General features: G+C 58.6%; 1 protein-coding gene across 6 annotated transcripts; it reads left to right on the forward strand.

Moving 5' to 3' along the window:
- Window positions 1–21513, forward strand: MIER2 (MIER family member 2). 6 transcript variants are annotated; one of them, XR_009700890.1, is made up of 15 exons: window positions 1–29; window positions 7323–7413; window positions 8104–8246; window positions 11226–11351; window positions 11783–11906; window positions 12418–12509; window positions 12793–12862; window positions 16280–16431; window positions 16546–16627; window positions 16721–16815; window positions 18469–18593; window positions 18677–18810; window positions 19615–20053; window positions 20234–20367; window positions 20540–20565. XR_009700890.1 is itself a non-coding variant. In XM_061190974.1 (14 exons), exons 1-14 carry the CDS (start codon window positions 21–23, stop codon window positions 20559–20561), a joined length of 1704 nt encoding a protein of 567 aa, XP_061046957.1. In that variant the 5' UTR covers window positions 1–20; the 3' UTR covers window positions 20562–21513. The 6 variants fall into 6 exon arrangements, 5 of the variants coding, with proteins under 5 accessions (XP_061046957.1, XP_061046958.1, XP_061046959.1 ...); XM_061190974.1 differs by lacking the exon at window positions 20234–20367 and having other exon boundaries at window positions 20540–21513; XM_061190975.1 differs by lacking the exon at window positions 20234–20367 and having other exon boundaries at window positions 18550–18593; window positions 20540–21513.
- Window positions 21514–25158: the final 3645 nt, after the last annotated feature.

The raw sequence follows: 25158 nt of genomic DNA on the forward strand, positions 1-25158 counted from the left end.
CCTCCCGCGCACACACGGCCATGGCGGAGGTGAGTGAGCGGGCCGGGGGAGCCGGCCCCCGCCCAGGCTTGCGCCCCCGCCGCCCGGCCCGGCCGCGTGGGGGCCCCGGGCGCCGAGACCCCTGCCCGGGGCTCGGGGCCGGGCCGCGGCGCTGCTCCCGTCGGGGCCCGAGGGGCGCTGTGCTCCGTCGGCGGCCGCCCCCGGCCCCCCCTCCCGGCTGCCACATCGCGAGCGGCAGTGCGCATGTGTGGCGTGGGGGGGCGGGGGCGTGGGGTGGGGAGGGGGCGGCGGGGGCGTGGGGTGGGGAGGGGGCTGCGGGGGCGGGGAAGGGGTGCGCGCCCGAGGTTTCCCGCTCCCCCGCTCGCCGCCCCCGGCGCCCGCCCCGCGTCTGCCAACTTCGCGGAGGACGCTCTCCCTCCGGACCCCGACTCACCAGACCCTCGCCCGCTGGACCCCCGCCCGCTGGCCACCCCCCCCCCCCCGCCAGCGGGGCTCGCCCTGCAGAGTCGCACTCCCTCCGGACCCCAGCCCGCTGACCCCCCCCCCCACCCCCGCGGCGCTGACCCCAAGGAGTCGCGCTCCCGCCGGACTCCGGGCGGGACTGGAGCTCTGACCTGGGGCCCTCACGGCGCGGATCCGGCCCGCGGGGGGCGTAGGGCTGCCTTTACCGGCGACTTGAAGTTACTTCTCCGAGCCTCCTCTCTCTGTCCGGAAAGCGGGCCCAAGACCCCTGACCCCAAATCCTTGGGGCCAGATGGATGTTGGGAGTTCAGTGTTTCGGATTTGGGGGTTTGGGGTGTGATGTTTGAGCAAACTCACCCGGGATCGTCGGGATCAAGACACTGAATAGCTTCGTGGCGGGTCAAACCAGGGATGAAAAACTTTCACTTTGAGGGCTTTTTTGAATGTCGGATAAAACAGTGCGAACCTGCTCTCACTTTATAGGGCCCTAGTGAGGATGAAATGAATAATGCACCTATTAGGGACTCAGCAAACGTGACTCTTAGCGCAGACGTTCAGTTTGGGGATGCCAAGAAGGTCCCTGGACTCAGCAAGTGATCCTCATCCAATGGGTGGGGCCGCCCAGGCCCAGAGAGGAGCAGGCACCCACGCGGTGAGGTGCAGCCGGGTCCTGGGATGCTCAGCCTGGTTATGGGGCCACACTGGGTGTTTGTATCTTGGCACAGTGTGGGTGGATGTTGTGGAGGGCGGGACTGGCCATACTCTCCCACCAGTGACCTTCTCAGGGGCAGCGACAGGCCCTGCATTTGCGCCAAAAAGGGTGTGGGCATCTCAGTCCAAGGCCAGACCTCCCCAGCTAGTTCCTGCCTTACGCTGGGTGGCTGGACCCCAAGGGCCCTTCCAGAGTAGTTCTCCTACCTTTCCTACCTTAGAAGATGTTTGGGGAAACAGGCCTCCTGGGTGGTGGCTGGACTTGTGGGACGGAGGCAGAAGCCGGGTCTCCCGACGGCCCAGCAGGGGCATGGTGCTTTGTGTGTGCGTCTGCCCCAGGGGCCAGCTGTTTTGGCCCAGCAGGTAGCTGCGTGTTACAGGTGGATGGGGCAGACTCCCAGCCAGCCCGTCCCGAGCGCTGCGGGGTTTGGCTGTTGACTCTGTCCTGCCCAGTGTCACGGCAGCCGGGTGTCCAGGGTGCTCCTGTTGTCCTGTGTCCAGTTTGGGGTGGTGCCTGTTGAGTGAATTGGGGTTGGTTTCCTAAAAGAAAGTCCGTATGCCTGGCTCCATGGGAGGCCCTTAGGGCCTGGCAGTGAAGGACAACAGGTGTGCAAATTCCAGTCGTGGTGGGCATGGCCAGCCTCTGCCCAGGAGACCCGTTGTATTTCTGGAGCCTCTTACTCTGTGTGACCTTGGGTCGGTCACTCTCTCTGAGATGGGGAGGTCTCATGAGATCTTGGCTCCGTGCTTGCACAGAGAAGCTGAACCTTGTGCAATCACTGTCTTGAACTGATAAAAATGGTGATTCGTAACCGAGCAGTAAGTGCTTGATCAGGATTAGCTGCCTGATTTTTGTTGTCGCCAAAGTAGCCTTCAGCACCGTGAGAGAAGGCGGGGTGCTTCATATTTTCCTCGAGGATCCCAGCTTACTCTTTGAAAAACCTGAGTCCACCATCTCTGTCTTGTGCTTAAAAGACACGGCTTTTTGTTGTCCTTAGGGGAAAGCGCATCCCCTCCCCGTGACCCTTGGCCCGGTGGCGCGATCTCTGAGGCTCTCCCCCTGCACCCTTCTCCACCCCCTGGGCTCCTTCTGTTTCCCTGTGCTGTCTGCAGCCTTGGGGGGACCCTCTGTGTGGTGCCGTCCCGCTGCCCTGGAGGCCTCTGCCTGGAGACGGCCACACAGGCCCTCCCTAGTTGTGCAGGCCCTCTACCCCATTTTCTCCCCTCAGTACTGTGCACATCTGCTTGTTTGTTATCTGCATCCCCGACGAGATGGGTGACTCGTCAAGACTGGACAGGCAGAACCTGTTTGTTGATTGACTGCTGTACACCCAGTGCCTCTTGCCTCCCGGCCCAGAGCGGGTGCTCTGCAGGCGGTCAGACAGGGATGAAGTGCTGGGTGGCCCAGCGGGACCAGGCACCTTTGCTGGGTGTGGGCGGGGGGTGGGGGGGGTCTGGTTAACACTGCTGCCTGATGAGTCACCTCGACACTCAGTTCCTCGGTTTTTAATTACCTGTCACGGTTCTGAGGGCTGACTGGTCCCTCATGTGGTTGCGGTTGGTTGGCGGCTGGGCTGAGCCAGCCCCGGTGGAGGGAAGCTTCCTCGCCCACGTGTGGCTGTGATGCCGCCTGCTGGCGTGGCCTCTCCTTGTGGCTTGTGCTTCCTCACAGCATGGGCGGCTGGTGGGAACTGCACTGCATTTCACAGCTTAATCTTGGGGGTCACGTGGAAGCCCTCCCACCAGAGTCCCAGGCCCAGCCCTCGCACAGGGTGGGGAGGCACGTCGGTGTCCCGTGCCTGGAGGAACGCCTGTGGGTGGCGTGCCTGGGTGCAGCCACCTTGGAGGATGGCCTCCCACACGTCGCTGTGGGTTAGGCTCGGAGGGCTGAGCAGGAACCAGACGCTGCTCTGCTTCTTCCAGCAGTGCCTCCGTCTGAGCACTGGGCCCAGCCTTCCCGCTCTGGGCTTGCTTCTCCACCCCACTCGCCTTTGGGACCAAGTCCGTAGAATGCTGTCTTCTTTCCTTCTTTCCTCCCCGCCCCCCTTTTTTTTCCCTTCTTTTTCTCTTTAACCCAGAACGTGCTTAGTCAGCTCCTCATCCGTTTCCTTCTCCCACCTTGGCAAAACAGGGGCCTTAGGCTTGGGCGGGACCATCCAGGGTGCTGTGAACGGCGGGTGACTGACTTGACCTCTCTGAGCTTCAAGACCCTTATTTCTCTTATGAAGAAAATGATTACACAACCTCTTGAGGACCCAGTGAGGAAATCAGTGTGGAAATTCCTACTAAACTTCTTTTTCTAAAATTTGAAAATTTAGTTTATTAACTATTCTATTTTTTTTTTTTTTTAACAGCCTTACTGAGGTATAATTCATTTACCATACAATTCACTCATTTTAATGTGTGCGATTCAGTGGTTCTTAGTATTTTCATAGAGTTGTGCAGCCATCACCAGTCAATTTTGGAACATTTTCACCAGCCCAAAAGAAACCGTGCACTCATTAGTCATCTCTCCCTCATCCGTCTCCCCAGCCCCTGACAACCAGGAACCGACACTCTGTCTGTGGATTTGGCTGTTCTGGACGTTTCCCGTCAATGGAATCACACCCTGTGTGTCCTTCTGTGTCTGGCTTCTCTCACTGAGCATCATGTTCTCAAGGTTGTCCACGTTGTAGCGAGTGTCAGTGCTTCTCCCCTTTTCCTGGCTGAGTAATATTCCATCTGATGGCCATTTGGGTTCTTTCCTCCTTTGGCTGTTGTGAGTCATGCTGCTGAGAACACTCGTGAACAGGTCTCAGCGTGGATGAATGTTTTTGTCTGTCTTGGGTGTTTCAGGGAGGAGAGGCTTAACTTTTCCCTCTGCCCCCCTGGGTCCCTGGCTGGGGCCCCATGGTTCAGGCTGACAAGGGCAGCTTTGCAAGAGAGAAAGAAGCAGCTTGTTAACCAGGTGGTGTTCATCATGCGGAAGAACCCGGCGAGGAGTCCCCAAAGGGGTGGTCAGGGATCAGGAGCGTGTGAACAGCAGGGCGGTCAGTGCAGAGGGAAGGCCTTGACCTCTGGGGGCCGTGCCTTGCGGGCGGAGGGGAGCGGGGCTGGTCAGTAGACCGTGTGCTCTGCCTTGGGGCCAGGTCTGCTTTCTCACCTGCCTTCACTGATGGTCACCCTGTGCCAGGGTGGCGTGTTGGGGGGCATCCGGTGACACCCAGGTGTGTTCCCTGCGCTGTCCCATTGCACGTCCCCCACCCCCCCCAAGTGCCTGCATTCCCCCCACACTTGATATCATGTGTCCTCCTGGTCACAGAAGTGGTGTCTGACATGTGCTGATTTGCTGTCCCTAATGCTGAGCTTTGCTTCCACCTGCCGATTGGCCATTTGTGTATCTCTTTGAAGAAATGTCTATTCAGAGACTTTGCCTGTTAGTCTCTTTAGAAAGGGACTGTATGATTTGCAAATATCTTTTACCGGTCTGTGAGTTGTCTTTGCACTTTTATGATGGTGTCCTTTGAGGCACAAAAATTTTTAATTTTGATGAAGTCCAGTTTATCTATTTTTTGTTTTGTTGATTATGCTTTTTATGTCTTATCTAAGAAACCATTGCCTGGTAAGAAAGATTTATCGCTATGATTTCTTCTAAGAGTTTTATAGTGTTAGCTCTTATATTTGAGGTCTTTGATCCAGTTTGAGTGAGTTTTTGTGTGTGATGTGGGATAGGAGTTGAATGTTATTATTTTGCGTTTGGATATCCAATTGTCCTAGCACTGTTTGTTGAAAAGACTGTTCATTCTGCATTGAATTTTTCTGTCACCCCTTTAAAAATTCGCTTGACTGTAAATATATGGGTTTGTTTTTGAATTCTCAGTTCTATTAATTTGATCTAAATATCTAGCTTTATGTCACCACCACACTGTTTTGATTACTGTAGCTTTGGAGTACTTTTGAGATTGGGAAGTGTTCTTCCTTTTCAAGATTGTTCTAACTGTTTGGGGTCCCCTGAGTTTTCATATGATTTTTGGAGTCTGTCAGTTTCTACCTAGAAGCCTGGTGGGATTCTGATAGGCATTTTGTTGAATCTGTAGATGAATTGGGGAGTATTGACATCTTAGCAATAGTCTTTTGAGCTATGAATATAGTATGTCTTTCCATTTATGTAGATCTTTAGTTTCTTTCAATGTGTTTTGTACTTTTCAGAGTATTAGTTTTGAATTTCTTTTGCTATATTTATTCCTAAGTATTTTATTCTTTTTGGTGCTATTGGAATTGTTTTCCTTATTTTCTTTTTGGATTTTTCATTGCTAGTATATAGGAGTAAAGTTGATTTTTGTAGGTTATCTTGTGTCTTGCAGCCTTGCTGAACTCATTTATTAGTTCTGGTTTCTTTAGTGGATTCTTTCGTATCCTCTGTGTCCCAGGTCATGACTTGCCTTTCCAATTTGGATTCCTTTTATTTTACTTTCCTGCCCCGACTGGTGCCTCCTCCAGGACGACATTGTGAAGAGACGGTGCCCTGGTTTTGGGGGAGGCGCTAGCCATTCGCCTCAGGGTTGGCAGTAGCTGGGGTTTGGATGGACGCCCTTTTCAGGAAGTTCCCTTGCAGCCTTCATGTGTCGAGTGTTTTCATCATGAAAGGGTGTTGGACTCTGTTAAGTGCTGTCTCTGCATCTGCTGAGATGATTTTGGTGTGGATTTTGTGTTTAGTCTGTCGCTGTGTTGGTTGTGTTGGGTGTCGCACCTGTGCTGCGTCCCTGCACTGAGCCTCTCCTCATTGGTGTGCGGTGTTCTCTGTATGTCGTTGAACTCAGTTTGCTTGGGTTTTGTTGAGTTTTGTGTTTCTGTTTGTAAGAGATATTGGTCTAGTTTTCTTGCTCTTAATAAATTTTTGAACATTGTGATAATGGTAGGTTTTTTTTAAGACAATTAAAGAAAAGTTTATTTACTTATTTATTTGGCTGCCCTAGGTCTTTGTTGCGGCATGCGGGATCTTTAGTTGTGGCATGTGAACTCTTAGTTGCGGCGTGTGGGATCTAGTTCCCTGACCAGGGATTGAACCCAGGACCCCTGCGTTGGGAGCATGGAGTCTCAGCTACTGGACCACCAGGGAAGTCCCAGTGGTAGCTGTTATGATGCTTTCCTTTGCACTTTTAAAAAATTTGAGGTATAACTTATGTGCTTCAAAATATACCCATCTAAAGTGTTTAATTCAGTGATTTTTAGTATGTTCACAAAGTTTTGAGACCTTCACTTTTATCTGGAACATTCCATCATCCCGGAAAAACACCTGACCACATCAGCTGTCACCCCACCCCCTCCCCAGCCCCTGACAACCAGGAACCCACTGTCTGTCTGTGGATTTGCCTGTTTTGGACGTTTCCTATCAGTGGAATCACACACTGTGTGTCCTTCTGTGTCTGGCTTCTCTCACTCAGCATCGTGTTCTCAAGGTCTGTCCACGTGGTAGCGAGTGTCAGTGCTTCTCTCGTTTTCAGAGAGAAGTAATATTTTATCATAAGCATGGACACAAGTAATATTTTATCATAAGGATGGACACATCTTGTTTATTCATTCACCTGTTGATGGGCATTTGGGTGTTTACACCTTTTTGCTGCGGTAAGTCATGCTTCTGTGAACACGTGTGTACACCTTTTATGGACATATGTTTTTGGTTCTTTTCGGTGTGTACCTCGGAGTAGAATTAATTGCTGGGTCATTTGGTAACTGTTTACTTTTGGAGGAATTGCCAGATTTCTCCATAGCGGCTGTTTGCCTTTTTAAGACAAAGTTTCGGAGGCTGGTCCCTTGTGCAGTGGCTGTGGTGTCAGCACCTGGCTGCGGGGTGTGGCACCAGGGCTGTGTGTGGGCCTGGGTCACCTGGGCCCCGTGTCCTGGGCTGTGATCAGCACTGCTGGTGGCCGGCCGTCCCAGGCTCCTCACGGTGCCCGTGGGTGCCGTTCCCGCCGCTGGCCCTAGGCCCTCCCTGCCTGTCTCCGCAGGGACGCTTGGACTCCAGCGCGGCTGCACACCTGGCCCGCCTTGCCCCACCCCCAGCCCTCGGAGGCCTCCTGTTACCTGGTGCCCCATGCCCCCGGGGCTGGCTCTGACCCTCGCCTGCCCTGTCTGGCCGCCGGCTCTAACCCTGCTCGTCTCCTCCGCAGGCCTCCTCGCTAGAGAGGCGGAGCCCTGGCCTGGCCTCTTGCCTCTCTCACAGCCTGTGCCCCGGGGAGCCCGGCTTGCAGACCACAGCAGGTACCTTCCTCCCCGGGGCCCGGGCCTTGGCAGGTGCGAGAGACGGCACACCGGCCCCTGGAGCCCCGGGATGGGGCGTGCGGGCGGGGTGGCCAGGGCTGTCTCCCTTCTCCAGACCGAGTGCCTCCGTTCTCCAGACCTTCCTGGCCGGCCCGGGCCCGGGCCCAGGCTGGGGGCGGGGGCTGCAGGAGGGGGCGGTGCTGGGCAGGCACTCTCCCTCCCCGGGGCCCTGTGCCTCCCCTGAGCTGGCCACCTGCCCCTCCCGTCCGCTCCCTGTGGCTCTGCCCCCTCCTGCTGCACTCGGGACCCACGTGCAGGTTCAGCCTGGGCCCTCACTGCTCCCTGGCTGGGGTTGAGTGAGACCTAGCTATTTCCTTTTTTGTTTGTTTCTTTTAAAAATCAACTCATTGAAGACCAGTCATGGAGAGAGAGCAGTGAACACATCCTGGTTCTTTTGGGAAAACCCGAGATCTGGTCACGTCCCCCAGCTGCTGGGCCGAGGCCAGAGGAGGGCTGAGCATCGGTTGGGCTGCTGCGTGCCAACCCCGGCCCGCGTGGACACACGCGCGTGCATACACCCCTGTGGTGGCAGCTGGGCCCCCGAGGCTTCCTCCGCCCTGTGGTCCTCTGCAGAAGCTCGATGGTTGGGACGGTGGCGAGGAGCTCACACGGGCCGCTGTCTCCCCACAGTGGTGTCCATGGGGTCCGCGGACCATCAGTTCCACCTGGCGGAGATCCTGTCTCGGAACTACGGCGTCCGGGAGGAGCATGAGGGGGCTGCGCGGGGCCCGGAGAAGTCGGAGGAGGAGCTAGAGAAGGACTTCGTCTCCCAGGTACCCGGTGGGCGGGGCGTCCAGGGGGCCTCGCAGCTGCTCCGTCAGCTTAGTCTCCGAGCTCCTCGGACTCCATGGCGACCTGTGCCACCGGCCCTCTGTCTGCACAGGCCAGACCATGCTGGGCACTGAGGTCAAGGGATGGACCAGGCCAGTCCCGCCTTCATGGGGCGCTGGGCTCCAGACGAGCGGGTGGCTGGACATTGAACTCACTGTTCTCAAACTTTTTGGCCCCAGAACCCCCTTTTGTGCTCTTAAAAATTATTGAGGGTCTCAAGGAGCTTTGTTTATATTGGTGATATGACAAACCCATTGTTAGTAGAAAGAACACATTTTTAGGAAAATGAAAAATAACTATTTTCCAGACAAAAAAATTAGGGAGAAGAGTGGACTAGTTTGACATTTTTGTAAATCTCTGTGAACGCTGTCTTTTAAGGCAGACGTTAGTCTGTTGTGATTTGTTCTTTTGGTTAAAGTGTAAATCTAGCCTCATATAGATCTGTTCTTGGAAAAAGGAGAAGTATTTAACAATCTTTTCAGATAATTGTGGATATTCTTTGATGCTGCTCCAAAATGCAGCAAGTGGTAGTTTTGTAAAGTGAATTCTATAACCAGATCCAGTAAAGTTTCTGTCCTTGGTGTTAAGATCCATTGGTCTTGACCTTGGAGTGATCTTGACCCGTGTGTGATCTTGTCACCTTCTGCGCGGATGAGATGTTTGGTGAATATTGGTTCCGTGACGTATGAGTTTGCCGTATGAAATCTAGAAGGCACACGTTTGTTAATACCACAGACTGTGCTGCTTAAACAATAGAGATTTATTTTCGAGCAGTTTTGGAGGCCAGAAGTCCCAGACCAGGGCCTGGCAGGGCCGTGTCTGGTGGGGGCCTGCTTCCCGGCTGCAGAAGCTGCTTCTCGCCATGTCCTCTCGGGGAGAGCTAGCTCTCTGGTGTCTCTTCTTATGAGGACACTGATCCTGTTGCATCAGGGCTCCATCCTTGTGGCCTCATTTAACTTCATTTATTTCCATAAAGGCCCCATCTCCAAATACAGTCACATTGGGGCTTCATCATATCAATTTGGGGCGGGGGGACACACAAACATTCAGTTCATTAAATGTCAACACTGATCTCACCAGATGTCTTTTAAGTCCTGGGACTTGAGTGTTTTTTTAAGGAGTAATCATAGGGCATTTATTTAGCTTGGTGCTGTGTATCACTTGGTGCCCATTTGGTCTTATAACCAAAACATGTCTTCTGTTCAAAAAAGAAAAATCAGTTTTAAGGAGTTCAGCTTTAATTCAGAACTTCTCAAAAGTAACCAAAAAAAAAAAATCAGCTATTCATTAGCTAAATTACCTCAGCTAAGCTTTCTTCAGGGGAGTTCTCTGGAGGTCCAGTGGTCAGGACTCTGCGCTTTCACTGATGTGACCCCAGTTCAATCCCTGATCAGGGAACTGAGATCCCCCAAGGCATACGGCACGGCCAAAAAAAAAAAAAAAAGAAATTTCTTCAGATATAATTTTTGTAAACTGATTAAGTAAAAGAAAGAACTTAATATCCAAAGCGAAATCAGAAACACCTGCCTTTTATATTCCCTTACCAGCAGGCATTGTGGTTTATGAAGTTCATGCTGTCAGATCCAAGTTTTCCAAAATTGGAATTTTGTGCTTGAAAGCTTTTACGCTGAGTTTTACTCCGTCAAGAAGCGCAGTCAGTGGTCTCCCTCGTCTGCCCAGTGCCTGGCGGGAGGCGGGAGTTGTCTGCCAGCCCTGAGCTCCAGGGTGCTGTCTCCATTACCTCCCCTTTCCTCCCACAGAAGATCAAAATGACACCCGCTCAGGGTGAGCCTTCATAAAATCCGTAGTGTCACACAGGAATTGCAGGGTATTCTTTAGTGAGGCGGGCATCTCTTGAAGCCCTTAGTGAGCACGCGTTGACGCTCGCGCACCTTGGTGCCCCTGCCCTGACCTCAAAGCCTGCCCCAGCCGCCCCCATGCTGCTCCCTCAGGTCGCTTCCCGGGGAGCCACTGTGTCAGCTCCCACCCCACCCACAGGTGCACAGTTAGAAACTGGGAGAGGCACAGTGATTGATCCCCACCGGGGGTGCTGTGAGAATAAAAGAGAGCCTGGTCAGGGAAACCCGAGAGGAAGGGCTGGGGGTCGGCGGGGAGGTCTTCGCGGGGATCCAAAGCCCCCCAGGCAGGACTTGACAGCGAGAGAACGAGAGGGCGTGTCCAGGAGTCTGGAAGCCAACTGTGACCCTCAGGGGTCAGGACGCAGCATGGCCAGCGGCACTGGCCTCGAGCAGGCGAGGTTTGCAGAAACAGCATTGGAAAGCAGTACCAGAGTGGAAGGTAGTGGTAGTTTTTGTCTCTTCCTTCCCGGTAATTAAGGGTCTTATTTCTGTCTCTTGTCATATCGCGCTGGCTCCAAGTGTCAGCAGTGTTAGGCCGTGGGGCCCTCGAGCGTCCTCTTGTTCGTTGTTGGTGCGGCGAGGGTCAGCCACCTCTCTGTTACATTGATGAGGCGTCCATCTCTTTACTTAGCATACTGAGGGTTTTAAAAAATCAGGAGTGATGTTGGTTTGACCAGATGTCTTTTTTACGTTTATTAAAGGGCCATGTTTTTCCCCTTCTGGTTTATTGATGTCCCGTGTGGTGACAGTTGATTTCCAGACACTGGGTGTCCTCGCAGTACTTGAGTGGAGCTTGCACAGGCCTGGGCGGGGAGCTGGAGGTGGACGGGAGCCCGCCCGGCTCCGCCCTTCGCGGCCAGGGGCGTTGGGCAGACAGCGGCTGCCTCTGGGCTCAGGCATCTCATCAGTGCCCTCCTGGGGCTGTGAGGGGCCCTTAGACGAGGGGCTGGGCCTGCGGTTTGGCTGGGGTGAGTCCCTGTGACTAGTCGTGGGGCTGACGGGCTCAGGGGGTGGGGGAGCAGAGCCCCAGAGCAGCCCTGCCGACAGAGCCCTGCCCCCCAGAGCAGCGACATGCCCCTTGACGAGCTGCTGGCCCTCTATGGCTACGAGGCCTCGGACCCCATCTCGGAGCGCCAGAGCGAGGGCAGCGACGCCGCAGCCAACCTCCCGGACATGACCCTGGACAAGGTGAGGGGGCGGTTTTGGGGGTGGGCAGGAAGGCCCTGGACAGGCAGAAGCGCGGCTTATAGCCTGGCGGTGTGGGTGTAGCTAGTGCTGCCGGCTGTGGCCACACACCCAGGGTCAGGGTGGCCGCAGGGACGGCTCTGGGAGGGAGAGACGCTCCGGGTCCCGAGCAGGTCGTGGCCTGGCCAGGAGGGAGGGGCTCTGACTGTCCTCAGCCTCGGGTGGAGGCCGTGTCCCTCCCCGACTCGGTGCCCCTGGCTGGCCCACCCTCGTGCCAGTGCTTCGTCCGCGGAGCAGGGAGAGCAGCCCTGTGGGAGCCCTGCGTGCCTAGAGGGAGGCTCGTCCGCGTTGGCACCATCACTGCTGTTCGGGTTAGGGTTATCTGAGATTGTTAAAACAAACTGCAAAAACGTTCTCTACTTTCTTGTTAAAAGGAACAAATAGCGAAGGATTTGCTTTCAGGGGAAGAAGAGGAAGAAACACAGTCCTCAGCCGATGACCTCACCCCATCTGTGACCTCCCATGAGGCCTCTGACCTTTTCCCTAATCAGAGTGGACGTAGGTGTCCCACCCGCTCCTACCCCTGGGCTGGCGGGGCAAGGAGGGGCCCTGGGCCGCTGGGGGCACAGACATCGGGACCCCTGGGGGTGCCCTGCTCTTGTTCGAGCCCCCGTAGGGACCCGTCTCCCCTGCCCTGCCCTGCCCTGCCAGTGAGCTGAGGCTGGCGACCTTGGTTTATGTGAGGAGGGAACGTGTTGGTTCCTGTGGCTGAAAGTCCGTTAGATCCAGGGCAGCGTCCTCGGGCCGTGCACCCCTCACTTCCTGTGCGCCTCTGTGGCCTGAGCAGCGGCGTGAGGTTTACGACTGCAGCAGAGCGCGGCCTCCTGAGTGCCCGCTTCTGTGCCCGCCACGCCCCGCCACCCGGCCAGGGCCTGGACCCAGCCGCTTCTCAGGAGGGGCGCACGTGGGGGCCAGGTGGATGGAGAGTGGGGTGGAGGCCCCGGGGTCTGCTGGCTGGGGGGCCGCGCGGGGCCGAGGAGGTGCCTCACCTGCTCCTCTTTTCCCAAAGCCCGCTTCCTGCCTGATGCAGACAAGGAGCCTGGCTCCTCCAGCTCATCCGACACCGAGGAGGACCCGCTTCCCGCCAACAAGTGTAAGAAGGTGCGCGGCCCTGACCCTGTGGTGGCGCCCTCAGCGCGGCCTCTGCTGGGCTGGGACTCGACTGCGAGTGAGTGCCGTAGCCCCGAGGCCCCCCCGCCCCCGCCCCCGCCCCCGCCCCAGGAACGGCTGCACTGGACACAGTCACACGCACAGCTGGCCTCTGCCTCCCCCCTCACACCTCGGGCCAGGTGGCCTGGCTCTGGGCGGCAGCCTGCAGCCCCCATCAGCACCGCGCACCTGGGCCTCCGTCTGCCCTGACTCTCCTGGGCCTTTGCCTTTGCAGGAGATCATGGTTGGGCCTCAGTTCCAAGCCGACCTCAGCAAGCTGCACTCGAACCGCCAGGGTGAGAAGAGTAAGTGGGCCTGGGAGGTGGGGGGACAGGGAGCAGGAGAAACGCCAACCCCACTCCTCCAGGAGAGACTTGCGGGTCCAGCCAGAGCCAGTTCCCAGGTCCTCGGAGCGAGCCTGAGGGTCCTGGCCCAGGTCCGGTGGCCACCTCCCCGGGGCAGCTGAGCCTGCAGGACACTCTGGGAAGTGGCCGTCCCTCCCCGCTGGCTGGTCCTGGGCCCTGTGGGCCACCCTGCCCCCCCCGGCCCCCGGCCCCACCCCCAGGGCTGCTGCGCTTGTTCTCCTGGGTGTGTGGGCTCTTCCCACGTCACCCACGCGTCAGTCCCTCACCTCATCCAGGGCTCGTCCCACATGCCCTCAGAGACGTGTGTCTTTCTGCGTTCTGCCTGGCCCTGTTCTTCAGGGCGCTCACCATCCTGGACTTGTCTGTCTGTCTCTCGATCCCACTGGCATGAGTGTGCGTCGCGTACGCTACGGTGTTGGGTTCCCTCGTGTGCACGCGCCACGTTGGCTCATCCTCATGCTGGTCAGTGTTCACAGTGGTTTGCCGTGTGGTTGTCTTCGTGGACACACACACTTGTTCCCGGGGCGTCATCAGTAGGCACTGAGTGGGGCCCCCACCAGCAGTGTGGGCGTTCCAGTTGCTCTATGTCCTCATCAGCACTTGGTGTGGCCTGCCTTGTTGACGGGTGTGGAGTTGTGCCCTGTTGTGGCTTTAATTTGCAATTACTGGCCACTTGGTATCTCTTGGGAGGTGCCTGCTGAGGCCTTTCCCCTTTTAAATTGGGTTGCCTTTCTCTTGTGACTTGGGGGAGTCCTTTCTGTGTGGATGCACATCCTTGGTTGGCTGTGTGCGCTGCAGATGTTTTCTCCCAGTCTGTGGTGTCTGATTTCAGTGAAATACAGCTTATCTTTATTTTAACCACAATGGGTTTGTATGCTGTCTAGGGAGTCTGCAGGTCTTGAAGATATGCTCTTTTATTTCCCCTTTTATGTTGGCATCTATGATCTAATTTAATTTTAATGTATGGTTGGAGGTATGGGTCAGGGTTGACCCCTCCCCCCCCCAGCCATGCATATGGAAAAGTCCATTCTTTCCCCCACTGAATTGCAGTGTTGCCTTTATCAGAAATCGTGTCCGTAATGTATATCTGCCTTTTGGGGCTTCTCTTCCGTTGTTCTCTTGTCTAACCCTGGGTCCTTACCACTCTCTTAATTATTGCAGCTTTGAAGTTAGTCTGAGATGGTGCAAACCCTCCAACTTTGTAACTTTTATTAGTATGTCCACATAAGTTTTCAAATTAGCTTGTCATTTGTCTCAAAAATGCCTGCTAGGATTTTGATTATGGTTGCATTGGCTCTTTATTAATTTGGGGAGATTGATACATTAACGATATTGACACTTCCAGTTCAGGAACATAGCTTACTTCTCTGCTTAGGTCCTCTTTATTTTCAGCAGTTTTAGAGTTTTCAGTGTAGCAGTCTTGTGAAATGCAGAAATGCAGTTTATTATTTTAAGTAATCTTGTACACAGTGACTTGGCTAAATTCACTTACTAATTTTATTACCTTGTAGATTCTTTTGCACTTTTAGACATATACAATCATATCATTTGTGTATGATAACTTTACTTCTTTCTTTGTGATCTTTTTATGTTTTATTTCTTTTTCTTGCATTACTGCACTGACTCCTTTTTTTGTGTGTGTTTTTTTTTTTAAATAAATTTATTTATTTATTTATTTATTTTTGGCTGTGTTGGGTCTTCATTGCTGTGTGCGGGCTCTCTCTAGTCGCGGTGAGTGGGGGCTACTCTTCGTTGCGGTGGCTTCTCTTGTTCTGGAGCATGGGCTCTAGGTGCGTGGGCTTCAGTAGTTGTGGCATGTGGGCTCAGTAGTTGTGGCTCGCGGGCTCTAGAGCGCAGGCTCAGTAGTTGTGGCGCACGGGCTTAGTTGCTCCGTGGCATGTGGGATCTTCCCGGACCAGGGCTCGAACCAGTGTCCCCTGCATTGGCAGGCGGGTTCTTAACCACTGCTTGGCCATTATCTCTTCAAAGTTGGTCCTATGCTTTGTCCTCTTCCTCCGTGACTCAGTTATACATGTCTTAGGTTGCTTGACCATCTTACACATGTCCCACACTGTGTTCCCTTTAAGCTTCAGTTTGATTTTTTTGAATGAAATTCTTTCCAATTTCACTAATCATGTCTTCTGCTGCTGTTGAAGCTGCACAGTGGGTTCCTAATTCACGCACTGCATTTTCCAGCCCTAGAATGTCCGTGTGATTCTTTTGAATTGATTTCAGTTCTCTGCTGAAATTCTCCAGCTTTCCATTCATTTTGTCCTTTTCCCTAAGTCATTAATCATAGTTATACTGAAGTCCTGTCTGCTAGTTCTGATGTCCAGCTGTTTGTGGAGTTACGTGTTGTCACGTGGTTTTCCTCTCACCTTCATGCCATAGGTAGACACACGGCGATGGTGGCAGGTGTCGCTTTTTCTCTAGAGAGGGGCTGGGACTCGGGGTTGACTTTGCAGATGGAGGGAGGTGGCCGCAGGTCTACAGGGGCGCCAGCCCCAGAGTCGCTGGTTCCCCCGCAAGAGCGAGCCCAGCATGGAGCTGGTTCCACTCTTCAGCCACTGCACTGGGTGTTTGGCTTGTGTGTGTTGTTTAGTTTTTGGCCCCTGTGGTTCTTCCCTGGGTAATCAAGAGATGCTGACACTGGGGTCTCCCCAGGCCTGGCCCTGAACTCTCCCTTCTGCCTCTTCCCCGCCACGTCCTTCCCCCCGCTGGAGGCTGTCCCCCCGCCCCCCACCCCCCAAAGCAGACTGCAGCCAGAGTCCCTTTCTTATCCTTCCTTAATGCATCTGCCCCCCTCCCCCGCCAGGGCAGGACCTCTACTGCCCTCTCCTCCCCTCCCTCCTCTCCCGGGAGGTCTGCTCTCACGTGGCTCGTGTGATGCTGAGGCTGCGGTTATGGGGACTGAGGCAGCCGTGGGCGCTCTTGCCCGAGCGAGGCCGCTGGCACCCAGGTCTCCCCACTGTGCTTGATTGAGTCTGGGCTCTTCTCGCTGCTCCCTTGGGCCTCTGCCTTTCGCCTCCCTGAGCTTGTGCTGCAGCCCCTCCTCACGGGCCACGCTCAGAAGTCCCCCTACCAGCCTGGGCTAGTTGCTGTCCCCTCTGGGACGCTGGCCTTGATAACTGGCTGCTCAGGGCCCACTGACCTCCCACCCCTTCCTGCCTTCCCGCCACCTCGAGCAGCCAGGTGCCCGGAGCTGGCCCTGTGAGACGCGGAGGTGGAGGCCCAGGCCCCCGATGGGCCCTTGTCCTCCAGAGGGGCCGAGTTGGCCTGCTGGTGATGCTTTTGGGGAGGAGGTCAGAGAAGGTGCAGACTGCCTGCCGGCACGTGAACTTGCCCCCTCCTGCACAGTCTATGAGAATGAAGACCAGCTGCTCTGGGACCCCAACATCCTTCCTGAGAGGGAGGTGGAGGAGTTCCTGTACCGGGCGGCGAAGCGGCGGTGGCACGAGGTGGCTGAGTCTCAGCTCCCGGAGGGAGAGGCAGTGAAAGACAGCGAGCAGGTGGGCGGCCCTGGGGGTGGAGGAGCCGTGGGGCGGGGGCCAGCGTGGTTGTGTGATTGTGACGAATTCAAGGGAAACCACTTGTCCTGGGCAATGGTGGCTCCCCTCCCCCAGGCACTGTATGAGCTGGTGAAATGCAACTTCAATGCCGAGGAGGCCCTGCGGAGGCTGCGGTTCAACGTGAAGGTGATCCGAGGTGAGCGCAGCCCCAGCCCCGGCCCCCCCCGCTTCCCCTCCCACCGCCGTGGACCACGCTGACCAAGCCCCCCTACCGCTCCAACCTTCGCAGACGGGCTGTGCGCCTGGAGCGAGGAGGAGCGCCGCAACTTCGAGCACGGCTTCCGTGTGCACGGCAAGAACTTCCACCTGATCCAGGCCAACAAGGTGAGGCCCTGCCTGCCCGCCGCGCCCCCGGCCCGCTGGGGGCTGCTCTGGGCTGGAGGGCTTGGGAGCCGGCATGGTTGTTGCCCACCCGCAGCGGGAGGTCAGAACGAACCCCCAGGCTCGTGGTGGGCTCCCCGGCTCATCTGCCTCTAGTTCCCCCATCCCCCGGAAAGGTTCCGATCTGGGGAAGGGTCTCATGCCCACTGCCAGTCCCCCAGCGCTGACCCCCGCCTGGATCCCCCCCATCACCCCCTTGCCGTGGGCACTGAGGGTCTCCATGCTCACTCCATCCAGGGACACACGCTCTCCCACCATTGCACCAAATAGGCATGACCAAAGTGGCTGCTAATGCCGGGTCCCCATGCCCTTCTCCACATCACATCCATGTCCCCCCGCCTCCCCCCCCCCCCCCCGTCCTCCCCAGGCCTGGTGTCCCTAACACCAGGCCTGGGTCACTGGTCTCCCCACACCCTGCTTGGGTGCTCCCTGCCTGTGGCTCCCTTGTAACGACTCCCACGCTGACCTCTGTCACTGCCCTGGCCCTCTCCCCCCAGAGAGGTCTGCCTGGCCAGGCGCCCGTGGCTCGTCTGGGAACCTGACTGTCCCTCTGCGCTGTCGCAGTGGCTCCCACTCCTGCCCCTCGCCCCTGTCTTGTCTTGCTCCCCTGGGGCCAGCAGCCCTGGCCATTGCCACTCCCCACAGGGATGCGGCAGGTGGAAGAGCAGGGCCTGGCCGGTACCGGGCTCACGCTTGGGGTCTGGGCGTCTTCCCTGGGAGGTTGGAGTGGGTGAGGGGCCCTCGCGGGGCTGCTGTAGGACAGGGATGGTGCCCCCCTGACTGAGCCCAGTGCGCCCAGGCAGCACTTGGTCCTCTGGGACCGGTGCCCGCGGCTCCCGCCGCGCCTGTCCCATAGCGGAGGCCGCTTCTGCCCCAGAACCCCCTGGGCTGCTGCCTTTGTGTCCTGACCTGCTGTCTGCCGCACGCCCCCCACCCAGCTTAGGGCTTGTGGTCTCCCCCCCCGGAGTCTCAGGTCTGCCGTGAAGCTGGCCCCGGGGAGGCTTGTTGCACGAGGGGGTTTCGGTGAGAAGATCAGGCAGTCCTTGGGTGCCCCTGCGCCTGCTTGTCTCAGCCCTTCCCGGGCACAGGCGTTGGGTCCCGCGGTGGTGGGGTTGTCAGCTGCGGGCGCAGGCCTGGCCTTGCTGCAGGTGATCCTCCGAGATGGGAAGATGCCCCGATCGCTCACCCTGGACACGAGCCCGCAGGGCCACCCTGGCCTTCCAGGGTGCAGGCCTTGGCTTTTCGTGCTATGTTGTAAACGTGCCCTCAAGTTGGCTCACGCACTCGGCGTGCCCTTGTGCAGATGGCTCTCCCTGGAGCACCAGTGACGCCCACGCTCAGCGAGAAGTGGGCTCGCACCGCATGCTCTCTGGGCCGGGGTTGTCCGACCCCCTCCGCCGGGCCCGTGAGGAACAGAGCACATGTGGGTGCAGCTGTCCTCGGGGCGTCTGGGGCGAGGGAGGTGGACGGTGGGCCTGGAGCCGAGGCCGGGCACGGAGCGGGAGCCACGAGATGGGGTGCTGAGCTAAGGGCACGGGGCGGTGGGGAGCAGGCTGGGAAGGGGCTGGGGGCCCAGCTGACCGGCGCCGCCCGCAGGTGCGCACACGGTCTGTGGGCGAGTGTGTGGAGTATTACTACCTGTGGAAGAAGTCTGAGCGCTACGACTACTTCTCCCAGCAGACGCGGCTGGGCCGCCGGAAGTACGGCCCGTCGGGAACCACGTACGTGCCGGGTGCCCGCGGGGCAGTGGGGGAGGTGCCCTGGCCCGAGGCAGCCCCTGCCCTCACCTTTCCTCTCCCTGCAGGGACGCGGACCAGGACTTGGACGGCGGTGACGCCGATGGCCCTGGCCGCCCCCGCTCCTCGCCGCCCCTGCCTCTGCCTGCCACTGCCGACGGCCCGGGCCCTGAGCGGGACCCCCTGGCCCGGATGCGCACCGGTGAGTGGGGGGTGGCCCCTTTTCTCGGGGGGCACTTCTCCCTGGCAGCCCGACCTGGGCTGGTGGACACAGAGGAGCGAGTGGCATCTGGGGGCCAATGTCCCTTCACCCCCACGTGGTCTCACAGGGTGTCACACACGAGTCATCCTTGGGACTTGGCTCTCCACATGGGGGTACCTTGTGCGGCCTGGGGCCCAAGTGGGGCTCCTCTGCAGTCCCAGGTGGCAGCCCAGGGGGTGTCGCGCCCCCTTTGGCGTCCGGGCCCAGGGCCGTGCGGGAGCAGGACAGAGCCCAGGTGGCGACTGCAGTTTCTGAAGGGGACCTCAGGGGACAAGGATGCTGCTTTGTGGGGCTGCTGGGCGCTGGGGCTTCCCTTGTCCTGGTTCCAGGGTCCAGTTGGGTCTGTGGTTTGCCCGGAGGGTTGTCCGCGTGCCTGGCCCCACGGCCGTGTGCAGAAGCTCCCCGAGTCCATGTCCCCCTCACTTTGTGAACCTGCTGCGTCCTGTCCTGCCCCAAAAGATGGGGGTCACGACCTTCCCAGGCGGGGCCCTTAGCCTCAGTGCGCTCTTCCGGTGTGACAGGGCATTTCTGCATCCCTGTGTGTCTTACGTGTTTGTGTGAGAGTGTTTTGTGAGGAGGGGTCCTTGGCTTTGCTGGACCCTGCAGGTTGGAGCCCCGCACCGGGCACAGCCTGAGGTGACCGTGGCTTTTGGGCGAGCGGGCCATACCAGGTTGCCCTTGACCCGGTGGAGCTGGGCATGGGCGTTGTTGGGGCCTGGCCACAGCCGTGTTCTCCCCCCACAGAGCCCCTGAGTGTGGGCAGCAGCACGTCTGGGAGTCTCGGCGAGCCCGGGGAGGCCCCCGACGGCCCCCCGTCCTCGGAGCCAGGGCCCTGTTCGTTCCAGCCACTGGACGTAGACGCGCCCTCGGCCGTGCCCTTGCCTCGGCGGCCCCCAGCCCTGGCTGAGCCGGCCTTCTACTCCCCCACCACGGCCGCTCCAGAGCCCGGTGCCAGCCCAAGGCTGGCTGTGGACTTGGCCCTGCCCGGGGCCCTCCCCGAGGAGCTGCCCCTCATCTCCAGCCACGTGGATATGGACGGAGAGCCCGAGGAGGCCGTGGCCCCCGCACAGGTGGCTTTGTCGGTTGCCGAGTTTGGACTCATCGGCATCGGGGATGTGAATCCCTTCCTGGCCGCCCACCCCGCGTGCCCGGCCCCTGGGCTGCACTCGGAGCCCCTGTCACAGTGAGTGCGGCCCCTCCCCGCCCCACCCCCAGCCGCTGTACCCCAGCCTCAGGTCAAGCTGAGGCCGGCGGGAGGGGTTGCCCCCAGGGCCCGAGGATGGCGTGGCCCCACGGAGCAGGCTAGTGGTTTCTTTAGCTTTATTCTCTGTTTTTTATTTGGCTCATTTATCTTCCTGGCTAGGTAATACGTTCATGTGGCTCAAAATCCAAGAAGGTACAAACGGGGCCAGTGCCAGGTTCCTCCCGGCCCTGCCGAGCTGCCAGCCCTCCCAGCCCTCCCCAGGCGGCCGCGCCGCCGAGCACAGTGCTGCCTCGGTAGGGGGAGGCCAGGCGGCTGTGCGGGCTGTGGGGGCGGCGTCTGCCGGCGAGGCGGGGGCGGGGCCACGGTCCAGCCCGCGGCCCGCCCACGGCCCGCCCACGCCCCCGCGCCGGGCCTCTTGCTCTGGGGTTGCACTGACCTCCTGTCTCTCTCTCTCTCCCCCTGCAGCTGTAACGTGATGACCTGTTGATCCCTGGCCACAGGCGGGCGTGTGTGGCCCAGATCGGACTTGGGGCCGCCGTGAGGCCTGCCTGTCAGTCTTCCTGACCCTCCCCTCCTCGCGGGCCTCCGGTAGCTCCTCTGCTCGGAGCACGTCAAGGACCGGGCTGAGCGGTGGCCCCTCCGCACGCCACACACGCACCAGCACCGCTGCCTGGCTCCAGCCTCTGCGCCCACCACAGGACCGGTCGGGCGGCTGGGCGCTGAGGGCTGGCCCATCCAGCCAGCAGAGGCGAGGAGGGCGTCCCGGCCCCGCCAGGGACGTGGGGAGGTGGGGCCGGACGCCGCCCCTACCAGCAGCCTCCGCCGGCACCCTCGGCGCTCTGCTCGCCCGTCTCCCTGCGCCGGGCCGGACTGCGGGCTGCCCCGCCCAGGGCTCAGGGGGCAGCTGCTACTCGGTGCCCAACCCTGTGGGGCACAGAGCCATATACCTCGATGTCGGCCTGCCCCGCCCTGACGTCCACCCGCTCTCTCCACTTCAGGAAAAGCCGCACTTTACGCCCCCACCCCACCCCCACCCCGGGGCCCCCGGCAGCCTCGGGCGTGGGTCTGAGGACGCAGAACTCACAGCCCCTTGGTACCGAGGCCTGTCGCCTGCCGCACGGAGGGGCCCGGCTCCAGCCCGTTTCCCTGACCCCCTAGGTCGTGTTTCTGTTGAGGCTTCCCAGCAAGACGGCTTGGGGTTCTGGGCCTTCTCCTCTCCAGCCTCCTCGTTTTATTTATGTTTCTGTTTACAAATCGGAGTGGGGTCCTTCAGGGGCAGGGCAGCGCTCCCGGCCCCGGTGTCACCAAGGGGGGCTTTGGCTCGAGCCTGTCCGCAGGGCCGGACTCGACCTTCCCTCGGACCACCAAGGACCGCACTGTGAAGTGACAACTGCCTTGACCCCCTTGCTGTTTTATTTATTAAACTTGATTTGAAGCCCCGTGGGTGCCTCGTGGTGGGTCAGGCGGGTGGGACGCAAGGAGGTGCTGGGCCCCATCCAGGGACCTGGGGGCACGGGGGTCGTGGGGGAGCGTGCTCTGTCTCTCAGTGATGGTGCGAGGGAGGTGGCCGGGCAAGTGGAGGTGACTTTCAAGCTGGACCCTGACGGGGACAGGCCTGCCTGTGAGCGCGCGTGAGGGCGAGGCTGGGGCCTCACACGGGCGGGGGCCCGAAGTCCGGTGGGGCGGAGACGGCAGCCCCTGTGGAGACTGTGGACGGGCTGGGGTGAGGGCCGCCTGGACTGGGAGGGAGGCCGAGTGGAGGAGGAGGCTCCGGGGCCAGTCGTGCAGGGTGTGTGGAGTCGGGGCTCAGTCCCAGCAGAGCTGGCTGTGCCAGCGTGGGAGCCCGGGGGGTTTGGGTGGGACGGGGGGGATTGGAATGGTTGTGACGGGGTTTTCGGTCTGTTCACGCTTTCAGTGCTTCAGAGGTGGCGTTTGCTGTCCTCTGGTTTCCTCCTCTCTCAGTAAGTGGCCTCTCCAGGCTGGCTTCTTGCCCCGCTCAGCGTGTCTAAGGTTTCTCCGTGGCTGTTCGTGGCTTCGTTGTTCACTTCTTCGTGCTGAGTAACTGTGTTTTCTGGAACGGACTGTGGCGTTGCTCCGCTCGCCTGCCCGAGGGCGCCTTGGTGTCCCCGGTGTGGTGGCGGTGGGCACAGCGCCCGTAAGCCCCCGTGTGCAGGTGTGTGTTTGGTGAACACCCAGGAGCTGGACCGCGCGGCGGTTCCCCTGTGCTTTTGTGAGAACCTCCAGGGTGGCTGCCCCTCCGTGCGCCCCTGCCTGAGGCTGCGCGGCCCCGCAGCGCTTGGGGCTGTCGGGACCGTCCCAACAGGCGCTTGCCACGGCCCCCAAAGGCAGGCTTACCCTCCTGAGGCGGGAGGTGGGTCTGCGCAGTGTGCTCTTTGCGCTCGTTGGCTGAAAATGTCCGTACCCCTCCTTGGTTTTTCGAGCACTATTTTTCTTTCAACTTGGTATAAGATGCTAGGTTTCCTTTTTTTCTTTCGGCATTTTTAAGATGTTCCATTTATTCCTGGGTTCTCTTGTTTCTGACGAGAAATTTGGCATTTTCACTTGTGTTCCCTAAATACGATGTTTTTTTTTCCTAACGTGATTTTCTCTGTATGTTTGGATGTGTTGCGCCTGGTGTTTCCTACATGGAGCTCCTTGGACCTGAGGGTTGATGCCTTTCATCGCTGGGGGGCTTCCTGGCCGTCATGTGTCAGGTATTTCTGCTGCCCCTTCTGGACTCTGCTCCTGGGTCCCTGGTTACTCAGCAGACCCCTGTCGTCGTCCGCAGACTCTGCATGTGTCGTCCTGCCCTCCCTGTGCGTCTGGACCCGTCCTTGCTCCCTATCCCTCCTTCCACTGCTCCAGGCTGCCACCTGGCCCGTCCCACTGCGTCTGTGACGCACATGCTGTATATTTTGATTCTAGTATTTGCAGTTGTTTTTTTCTATATTTTTGCTGAAATTCTCCAATTTTTTTCTTGTACGTTCTTTATCCTTTTTATAATAGTTACTTTAAACCTTTGGATAGTTCACCATCTGGGCTATTCCTGGACACACATCTCTTAACTGTTTTCCCATGGTTATGGGTCACAGCGTCTCCCATTCTTGTGGTTGTTTTAAAGGAGTCTCTTGCTTAGTGTCGGCTCAGATCTTGCCAGTGCCCTGCCCGGCCTCCCTGTGGCCGTGGCTGCTGCTCTGCGGGCCTTCCTGGCCGTAACCGCGTTGGTGTCTGTCTGCCTCGGTTTTCAGAATGTTAGCGCCTGGCACGAGGCTACGGGAGTCCCGCTCGTGGCGCCGTCCAGGGATGCCCGTGGACGGGAGTGGGTTCAGGAGTCAAGCGTCAGCGTCACTGCGGTGTTTACTGCTTCTCTTCTTTCTGCTGCTTGTTACTGTTGTGCCCGGGCACATGGCCCCTTGCGGTGACCGAGGCGGCCACCCTCAGTCTGTGGTCCCTGCAGAAGGTTGGGTGAGCCTTGTTTCTGGGTCTTGTACCCATAACCGCACTAGTAACTCTGGCTGGGCAGGAGGGGTCTTCAGATTGGCTGGGCGGGGGCCACCTCCTCCCCTCACATGGTCCGACAGGCCTCACAGGGAGGGGCCGGCGTTCCAGGGGGAGGAGTGACAGGAGCACAGAGCACGTGGGCAGGAAGGGTGGCAGCTGGGCCCACAGGCGTGGCATCAGCAGTGGGGCCAGGGGGCAGTGTAGGGCCAGGCGAAGGAGGCTGTCCCTCTAGGCCCGGGGACTGCAAATCTGCTTGCAAGGTAGCAGGGGCCTCCGAGGCTCCTGAGCTGGTGCAGAGTGACCATCGCTCCCCTCAGGGGCATCATCTGCTGACCAGGAACGTTCCGTACTGTTGGTTATCGCTGGACATCGTGTCCAAAGAGGCCCTGAAAGTGGAGCGGGAGGCGACGTGCCGTCCACCTCTGGTTCAGGGGTCTTGATGGTGAGCCAGGCCCTGCCTGCCTGCAGGTCCACTCGTTTCCATCCCAGACCCGAGGGCAGAGTTGCCGGCTGCACCGCACCACACCCAGGTCCCCCGTTCCGTCCCCGGTGGTAGGGGATACCTGCACAGCCCCTGGGATGGGCTTCTTACAAAGAGAAGTGTCGTTGTACTTCTACTATTACTGTTTTCCAGGTTGTCCAGCATTTTCTCCACTCTACACAGGGGCAGTAGAGCTCTTTTGTGACCTACATTCTAACCATACCGGGTGCTTGGTTTGAGGGGCCTTCCCAGGGGACATGCCAGGATTCCATGGCATGGAATCAGGTGACCCTGATTCCAGCCCCTCTGCTGAAGGAGCCTGGCATCAGCCAGGGCCACACTGGAGGCTGGACCCACAGGCAGCTCCCGGGGTTGGGAGGGGGATGGAGGAGGTGGCCACAAGCTGACAGTCCTGGGCTGGGGCCTCGGCCTCCCTGGCCCAGGACCCTGGGCTCTGGCGTGGGACTGGGCTGTCCAGACCCGACCCCACTGTTTAGCCAACCCTTCTGTCCCCACAGTTCTTGTTTTCCTGGTTTGTGGTTCTGGGATGGGGCTGCCAGATGAAATACTGGGCACCCAGTTAGATTTGAATCACAGGTAGACAGATATTTCAGTGTAAGTATATCCCATATCACATTTGGGACATACTTATGGTAACAAGTGATTTGTTGCTTATCTGGGATTCAAATTTAATGGAGTCCTGTGCATGTCCTCGTTGAATCTGGCAGCCCTATTGCTGGGTTGCTGTAAGGATATGGAGCCTGGGCGCCTGGCACATCGGACGCCCGGTGAATGTCCAGAGGTCGGGGCTGGGCTGTGGCTTTGTCCAGCAGAGGCCGCTCCCGTCCCACCAGTCTGGGGGCTGACTGGAGCCTGTAGCGCCTCCCTATCTCGGGGGTCCAGTGGGTGGGGCTTGGCCAAGCCAGCCCCTGGAGTAACCCTCCCCCCCGAAGCAGAATTGGAGGGTGGGGAGTGGTGGCTCCAGAGCTGGAGTGTGGAGGCATCTGCGGGCGTCTGATGCCTGCTCACACAGCCCCCGCCCCCCGTAGTTGGAGCCGCAGCCCTTGCTCAGAGGAGACTTGGGATTGAGCTCCATGGTGAT

This window comes from Eubalaena glacialis, chromosome 4 (genome assembly GCF_028564815.1).
Source record: "Eubalaena glacialis isolate mEubGla1 chromosome 4, mEubGla1.1.hap2.+ XY, whole genome shotgun sequence".
NCBI classification, from domain to species: domain Eukaryota; kingdom Metazoa; phylum Chordata; class Mammalia; order Artiodactyla; family Balaenidae; genus Eubalaena; species Eubalaena glacialis.